Genomic DNA, 9357 nt, shown 5'->3' with positions numbered 1-9357 from the left:
TCTTGTGACTTGGGGGAAAAAACGCTAGTACGACGTCTATCCTGCGCTAGTTCTTGTTGATATCGTCATTGTTGGTATAATATTACCGTATCATCATGAGAATTATGTAAGTTGCGTATGCAGTTACAAGTTACAAACGATTTTTCATCAACACAGCAACAGGCATTTCTTTGTAAATGTGCGAAGAATGTTACTGTACGGTTTTTCTTTACAGTACAGTGTTACAGTTTTGCCTGGCGAAATATGTTGTAAGAATCTTTTATTCGTTGCTGAGCAGGGATTGCAATAAGACTGATTTCTCATGGATCTCGCATCTAAGAGAGATCTGCATTGATTATTTTCACTATAGGATAGTAAATATCGGCTGGAGCACGAAGTCCCCAAATGAAATCCAAATGATTGTAATCATTCAGCTCTGTATTCGCCTGAAATTTTCTCTTTTTTTTTAAATTATGGTTTCCTTCTTGCACAATGACTACAAATGGGAAATAATAAGAATCCACGAGGTGATTCTTACTCACCACAAGAGTGTGTTGTATCCTTGGCAACAAATACCCGGAAATATCTTGCGGATCTGCAAGCCAATCACTGTCACCCCAATAAAGGTAGATAGGATTTTGGATTTGTGTGAAATCGTATTCTGGTGGATTTGCCTGAAAAAAAAATTGGTTTCACCTGCTCTCATTTTTCAATTTCAACCATTTCAAATGTTGTTTGCAGTTTTCACATACTCAATTGTTTAAATAAATGGCTAGTACACTTCAAAAGATGTAAGAATTTTTTGATTTTTTTCTTGTTCTTTCATAATTTTCTTTGCCTCTCACAAAAACTAAAAACTAATAAACTTTTTTATTCTTTTGAATTGTCTAAATGAATAAATGAATGAATAATAATAATTGAAGTCTAAATACTTTTTAAAGTAGAATACAAAGTTTTAAAAGATTATATACACTTGGAAAAATTACTCCCAAGTAATAGTAGAATTATATTATGTCCAGGATCCTCGCCTCAGTCGAAGGTAGAGCCAGGAAATTTATCCTCTCCGGCCAAAGGCTAGTATGATGGAGCTGAGCCGGACTTGGCATGGCTCCGACACTACAAATCCAGCTAATACAAATCCCAACCATAAATCCCTTAGGTGTAAAGAATAATTAGAACAGATATTTCCGGTAGTCGTTTATTTTTTAATTTTTATATAGAATGTGTTTATTTTCTTTTTTTTTAGTTTTTTTTTATAGAACGTCTCTGTTCACATACAATCAGTCTCTAATGAAAATCCCAAGAAAAGTAGAGGATTCATAGTTCCCGTAACCGAAAACACGATATTTCTGGATATTGGGTTCTTTCCACTAGAATGTAGGTAGCGTTCATCACATAGTTTCCGAATGTCACAGAGAAATCGAGTTGACTCACGAAAACATGTTAAAATTGGGACAAAGTGAATTTTATGGATGTCGTATGCAACAGACCTGTCCGTATTTTTTCTTGTTCTCCTTTGTCCCGTAGTCAAACATTGCCACGGTACCTTTCTTCACCATTTGCAGCCAATGTTTGACGTTCATCGTTGAAGTGCCGGCAGGTGTATGAGTTAAATAGACAGGAGTTCGAGTCTGAACGAGATTTGTTTAAGGAAAATCCTGACAAAATCCTCCATGGTATTTACTAATTCTTTTTCGCCGCGAATTTGCTCATCCATAAGTCAAAGCAGAATGATGCTCGGTGCAGCTGCGTAAGCGGTTGCGTCCGAAGCGGCGCGGTGGAGCGTAGCGGTTAGGATTGTGGTGGGACCTTTTTGGCACCACGCATCGTTGCAGTTCGCAATGACTATACCTCAATTCCGATTGTCTACATCGGGCCGTTTCGAGCACAACGTCTTACGCAATCGTGTTCATGTCGTTTTGACTCGACTATACAATTTTATATTTCAGATTATTCTAACGATACTTGTGATTTCTTCTTCCGATTACTGTGATTAGTTTAGCAAAATAATACGATGCAAGATGTTAGAAAAATCACATAACGCTTGTCATTCCCTTTTGGATTAGATGTGCTCATAAAAGTGAACAAAATAGCATTTTAAGAAAATTCTCTGCAGAGCAGTTGCTCAAGAGGGTATGTCTTACCTGATTCATCTGATTACTTTCTGGACCAGCAATCAAGAATAAAACGTTGTCACACAGTGCTGCTTCCACTTTTAATCCACCACATACAGCGTCTGCAACTAATTTCATCACCCAGTTGTTTGGAAGGAATTCTCCCGCTCCAAATATATCGTTCCATGTCTAAATTTGAAATAGTTCGATTGGTTCAAAGATGTCACATCAGATTGCAGGGTATGTCCCGAAAGTAGTGAGCTATTTAAACATTTTAAACATTTTTTTCCAAATCCACTTGATAACCTTCAAGGCAGACCCCTTGAACACCGATGCACTGCTTCCAACGGTTATGCCACTGTTCGCTTTTTGTTCTTCTCCGGAATGTTCTTTAAGAAACGTTCCACATTGGATTGGATTTTAGGAACAGACGCGAAACTTTTCTGACTTTTCGGACCGTCCTGATCTTTAAAAACGAAAAGAAGACCCGATGGTGACAGATTGGTCTCACTTTTAGGACACTTTTGGGACATACCCCGTACCACGTCAAAAAGATGTTAAAGACGTCTCTTTACACCCACGTCAAATTCAAGACTGAAAGTATCGGCCAAGAATTTCAGCATTCCTTTGATATGAGCAACAGAGCCGACAGGAGCCAGAGCGAAGAATTTTTTAATCTGTAACATTTTGCTGTTTTAATGGAGAAAAAAAAATAGGACTTAAATTTTCAATGGAACTACACGTACGGATATCAAGCTTTATCCTACACTATTCTCAGAGTAATACTTTATAATAAAATTATAATCTTATTTGTTTTGCTCCTAGAGCGGCTGCAATATGCTATATTACTGGGACTCAATTTCGTTATCTTTTTTTGTGTGAATGTTTACAAGTAGCATCTTGGGTAGTCGTAATAGTAATAGAATACTTTTTCGCTAATTTGATAGTTTCCTCTGATGCCCTCGCCATCACTGGCGAGGGAACGAAACGAGTGGAAGAGATGCTGGGGCCCGCACGATCAGTGAAGATAGGTCATCTAAGTATCTCAGTAAGTTCTGATTCTTAAAGAGTTAAAACAAACCGCAGTACCATTATTCAGATACACAAACCCCGAAGTTCTGATTCTTAAAGACGCTTTAATTTGTAGGAATTAGACTTCGTTCTTAGCTTCTGTCTAGTTGGGCGTAATTAGTATGCGATACGATTCTGAAACGATCTCGCTACAGCTACGACTACGAAAAACGCGAATTTTGCACATTTACTCAAAGAAATTGGGAGGAAATTCAACCTCTACAAACTGAAAAGTAAAAGAGGTCGTAGCAGCAAAACAAACGATGAGACTAAGCTAAAAAAAACCTCCAGAGCTACAATCTTATTCATTTATTATTCATCTACGTTTCACCTTGACTGCACTGTGACATGAACTTCCATTCTCAAAATTTCTCTTATAATCAACATTCTATCTATTTGTATTCGTTTTCTAAAAGCTTATATTTTTGTATTCGTCATTTGGGAGCTACAGATCTCAACCCCGCAGGATGATTAATATTTTTCAACTTAAGATTTTGGTACGGGAGGTCCCACTCTCAGGCTTTGCTCATCAATGGCTCAAGCACTCAAATGGTACTTACACGAACGATTCTGACTCTTTTTCTCTTTTTCTCTTTTCTTTTTAATACTCTTAAACTCTTTTTAATACTAGAAATTAATACCTTGTTCGAGAATTGCTTATCCACAGAAAGTTTTGAGAACATAGTGAGCGTTCCCTGTGAATGTCCAATGTAATAAAGTTGTTGTTGTCCGGATACATTCAGTGCTTTGTCTATCATTGATTCCAAATCGTATTTTGACATCTCGTCCCAACTTAAATTTGCTCACTTTCATGTAGAAAATTACTGTCACAATGATTCCTTCTGCGATAATTAAACTTACGTCCATTCCCAGAATTTCTCATGCTTGGGGTTAAGGTTGATGTGTTTAGTACTGTACGTATTTCCTCGCATATTTCCAAGCCATACATCAAAACCGGAGTCGGCAAAAATGAATCCTGCAGAAGATATTTTAGATCTTTTCCGTTTCGTGCACAAAACTATCCATGAACATGGAAAAATCGACGGTGTGTGACGGTGCGGGACCGTCGGGGACCGTCGCTCGGTCTTATCTTGTCACAGATGAAAATCTGGTCAAAATGTAAACTTCAGAACAACGTGTAACCCATGAGGCGGGTGTAACGCAGTCGGTAAGAGGTCCGCTGTGATCACACAGCGGTTGTGGTTCGAAACCGCCCTAGTGCAAACCAAACCTTTCATCCTTTTGGGGTAGATAAATTGGTACCGGACAAAAACCCCAACGATTACGAATTCCAGTAAAACGCAAGGCGCATCCCAAGCGGATTGGTACGCCACAGTCTTTATAATTTATCCTTTTTATATCCCATTAGATTCCTCCCCTTGAGATCCGCCCAGAAACCGGAATCTCGTTAAGGACGGAGCAAAATATCTCCTACTTCTCTTATAATAGGCAATAACTGGAAACTAACACAACCTGAGGTTATAATTGAAAAGTACTCAAGGACTCAAATTTTTATATTTTATCGAAACGTTAAGAAATTGTTGGACGCAACGATATTAAATTGTCAATTTAGTCTTTTTTTTCTTGAAATAATTTCTCGATTTTGATTATTGTGTAAAATTATCACAGCGCCACTCCTCACTGTCAGTTCTTCAATGTTCATGCATAGTATTTCATTCGGATTTATACCTTTCTTCTATTTTTTCATATTTTTTTACTTATATGTAAGGATTTATACCTGCACTTTCGTCCGGTAAATTCGTCACCCAATTACTACTGCTACATTCTAGACCATGTTGCATAAATACAACTGGTCGTGGAGATGTTGGTTTTGCATCTGGAAAATTTTTAGTACTTGTCAATATTGAATACAGTAATAAATCTCAATATGTTACCATTTTTCCCATAAGGAATCCGATGAAGCTCCAAAATATATCCATCCTCCGTGGTTACAGTGTAAATTTCGGCCGGATAACCCCAGTGTTCTATTATTTGTGGCTGAAAATATAGGATAAATGCATACTTCATAGAAATCATTCTATTCCAACTCTGTCGATCAATATTCTAATCAATCATTAATGTTCTATTTTTTTCATTAGTTCAATTTTATCTACACAGATCTCAAAGATCGCTCGATCGATTCGGTGGGTTTAGCTCAATGCTTTTCACTTTTCTGTTCTCATTTTTCAAAAAAAAAACCAAATTTCCTCTTTTTTCATTTTCTCGTCCATGAAAAGACATGGCTTCCTGCTGTCATGGAGTTCTAACTTATACTAATAGGTACAGAATATAAATAAATAAAGCGCTAAAGCGCTTTTTTAAACAGATTTTTCACATGCGCAAATGTTAAGGTTAGGAAAAGGTTCCGTTATAATTTCTAAGTTGTAAAAGAGCAAATATTGGTCTCTTTGTTATGATGATTGTTATAGAATTGAAAAAATTATTAGATGTTAAGATTAGAAAGAGAGCAGTTAGATTTTCTTAGTTGTCACCAGGAAAAAAAAACTCAAAAAAAAACCACTCCATATCTCTTCCTGAAATAAGAAGGAACTAGAACAAACGGAAACCTACTGTTGTCATCTTGCATTCTGGATCTTCATGTTTCGCGGCAGTAACTGTGAAGGCAAGAGCTCCTAGGAGAGCGTAGCGAAACATTATTCGGAAATGCTCGTCGAAGATAACAAAACTTCGTCTTAATAGGAACACACCCGTTTCGTTTCATGCTTTGCGAAGCACTTTCGAGGAGATACGCTACTCAAGTCATCATTGTTCTCTTATCAGAGCAGCACGTGCGTTAAACATTTTTCTTCCAGAGAATCCATACGCGGAATCACTAACTACCAATTTTTGTGCGTGGAAAATTCAATCTCGACGATCACAGACTTTTCAGGACTACGAGTTTGCTTGTTAGTCAATTTTTTCCTTTCCGAATATTTTACATCACTCATCAATAGAACTGTGAAAACCCTAATGACATTCTCTGCATTTAAAGGCATACCCCACGAATTTGAGGTGGTACCGATTTCAGGTGGAGATTCGTACACGGGATCGTAGATTATGGCGAGAAGGGTGATTCCGTCCATTTCTTCCTAATTGCCGTAAAAAACGACTCGGAAGATAGGACTTCGGGCGTTGTGGCGCACTATTTTCTACAAGGTGTTCGACCGGAGCGCGCCAGCCTTGTGCACGCGCCCCATCTTCCGAGCCGGTTTTTACGGCAATTAGGAAGAAATGGACGGAATCACCCTTCTCTCCATAATCTACGACTCCGCATAGGCATAGCCCACCTGAAATCCGCACCACCTCAAATTCGTGGAGTGATGCCTTTAACTCTTCAAAAAAAACTACTTTTATTTCCTGAGGCTGACTTACTAACATTAACATAAACATATTCCCAAATCATCTTTATAAGCACTTTAAGCTGAGACGAACAATCGTGTAATTTATATTTTTATTTATTTTTATGTCTAATTTTTTTGTAATTTATGTGCAATAAGCTATCTTTTTCTCATCATCCTGTCAAAAACACCTACCAAAAAATGAGTTCTCTTCTAAAGCTCGCTCTAAGGAAACAAGTACTTTTAGTATATTTAGTTAATACTGGTTTTTTTTTAATTTTTACACTTTTTTAAATGTTGAGTTAGAAGTGCACCGTACAGTGGTAGTGTTCCAGAAAATCCACATGAAACATATGCTAACTTATAAAACAGTGATTTGTCCGTCTGCAGCGAAAACTTTAAACTATATAGTTAAGGAAACGTCTTCATATCGTAAACTGTTTCGTATATCATGATAATAGGATAAATAAAACATACACAATGCAATAAAAACATAATCACATAAAATACATGATATTACAAATAAGAATAGTTAGCAGAAAACCTAAACCCTTCCAGGTCTACAAAACCTGGAGCAAACTCTTTAAACTTGTACAACTATTTATACCGTAGCGGAAGAGAAGATCGTCAGTGCCTTCGGTTGTTTTCACGAACGAGAGCTCCCACGAAGAAGATGAGACAACGAAGAAGTAGAATATATTTCTGACTATCCCCATTAACACCTTTTCGGATTTTTTTCGGATTCTCATCGTTTTTTTAAATGCAAAAGACATTAATTTTCACATTAAATAATGAGTCCGGGCTGCAAATATTAGCAACAACAATTCGTTCAATGCTCGTATATCCTACCACATCAATCCAGATGTGGTAGGATTAGATTGTGCAAGAAACTATGAAAGTTATTTCAGTATGCTTGAGCTTATTTGTCCAGATCCGTTATTTGATCACCAGTGATCGCGAATTAGTGGAAGAAAGCTAGTTCTGCTAAAATTCCAATTTTCATTGCATTATATTCGTCCTAAAAATGTGCTTATTTGTAGAAACGATTAGGAAGAGAAAAATCATGTTACTAGTGCTCCAAAAATAGTATGCCTTTTGGACCGTTTCATACTGTATAAGTCATTTGTCCAAAAAGGATTTAGTAGCCGTAGAAGTTTCAACAACATTCATACTGTACTCTAGTAATTCTAGTAATAACGATTAAATCATTGGTGCAACTTACACACAACATTTCGAACATTTTACTAATCGTATTCTCATAAATACGGTTTTTGAAAAGTTATTCTAAGGTTAACTGTGGATTAACATTTCCAGAAAGGCATCCAAGGGAGTCTTTCTTATTCTTGAATTGTTTTTACTTCGTAAGATTACCTAATAAATAAATGGAAGGATTAATTATTTCATGGTTTGTTGTCAAAAGCGTACACTTTTATCACTTTTGATTTTGATCGTCCTTTGCTAACACGAACTTTCCTCTTGTTCAAAAAAAAAATCATTCATATTACTAGTATCATCCAGTATCTAGATAGTAGTGACAAAATACAGAAAATAAACAAATGTCTCTTTTAAAATGTCTCCTCAGTCTTTTTTTAAAAATTTATTTTCCTCGGCAACAATATTCCAATGTAAAAGATGAATGAAGAGTCACTCATGCGAACGAAAATCTGAAACACCAATAAAATATTAGGTTAATGCATAAGTCATAGCGTTTTTTTCTAAATTTCTAAATTTAAACTCGGTTACAGAGAAACTCTACAAAATGCTGTTTTTGGTTTCTTCTACTAATTTAATTCTTATCAATTTTTAGAAATAGAAATGCTACTAACAAGATATTATTCAATGTAGGGTGCCAAAATTTCCATTCAGCTCCCTCGGGACCTTTTCAGGAATTGGAAGGAACCGAGCATGCATTGCAAAAACTCATAAGATAATTCATGCCCTACTCTATTCACAAAACTCGTTTGTTATGAGACCTCCTAGTGCCCTGATGGCAGTACGCCACGCCCTTACGGCAGTGCGCCATTCAACATAGCCATTCCATAACGTTCTCTATACTGAGGTAAAAGCACCACGTTCGAATTTGTGCAATGGGTCCCAACAATACTTTGTTCTTAAAAAAGCTCAGAAACGTTAAACATTGCTTCCTCCAGCATATCATAATTCAAAGAAAGTGAGAGAGCGATCCATTCAAATAGCCCTGATACTACTGAAGGGCGAGTGTAGCCCAGTCGGTAAGAGGTTCCGCTGTGTCTTCGCGATCGATCGAACCATCGAATCCGCCCCAGTGCCAACCGAGCCTTTCGTCCCTCCGGGGTCGACAAGATTTGTTTGGGAGTATATTTCAATACATTTCAAAATGTGAGGTTCTTCCACCCTCTTTTTTACGACGACTTCAGCTGCAACGCGCCACCCTTACGCACGCGCCACATCCGAGTGCGAGCGGCGAAGATCAATGATGTCTCTTCATCAGTCTATTCAAGTGGAACCAATGAATAAACTGCTAAGGGGACCGGAACATGCACATATCGGAGCATTCTGACGTTCCTTGTAGGAACTAAAACGGTTCTCACGTCGTTTTTTATGACGATGAAGAAGAGAAGAGCGGAACCACGATGAATCCCGTAACGCCTACAAATCTCCTCTCTTACTTTTCCGGCGGATTCCCCTCACCACGTCAGATTCGTGGCACGTTGCTTTTAATTCTACAATGTCTGTGAACCCAGATATTGTAGACTTAGCACTTGGAAAAGTGGAAAAATAATTCCCCTTGATGTTGACTGTATATATTTCAGGTCTGAAGTGAGTTGTGAGTTCCAATATCGTTTCAACTCCGAGCTAAGGTTATTTTTTTAAAA

At 37.4% G+C, this 9357-nt stretch overlaps 1 protein-coding gene across 1 annotated transcript; it reads right to left on the bottom strand.

Moving 5' to 3' along the window:
* Positions 1 to 314: 314 nt before the first annotated feature.
* RB195_012810 (uncharacterized protein) lies at positions 315 to 5819 on the bottom strand (the record flags this gene model as incomplete). Its single annotated transcript, XM_013437637.2, has 10 exons — positions 315 to 425; positions 522 to 653; positions 1470 to 1610; positions 2124 to 2282; positions 2675 to 2770; positions 3806 to 3956; positions 4026 to 4140; positions 4903 to 5001; positions 5060 to 5162; positions 5736 to 5819. 10 exons carry the CDS (start codon positions 5817 to 5819, stop codon positions 315 to 317), a joined length of 1191 nt encoding a protein of 396 aa, XP_013293091.2.
* Between the last annotated feature and the right edge of the window lie 3538 nt (positions 5820 to 9357).

The sequence above is a fragment of the Necator americanus genome, chromosome V (assembly GCF_031761385.1).
Source record: "Necator americanus strain Aroian chromosome V, whole genome shotgun sequence".
Classification (NCBI taxonomy): domain Eukaryota; kingdom Metazoa; phylum Nematoda; class Chromadorea; order Rhabditida; family Ancylostomatidae; genus Necator; species Necator americanus.
The sequence above is the reverse complement of the archived record's forward strand: the minus strand, read 5'-3'. Positions and strand labels throughout refer to the sequence as shown.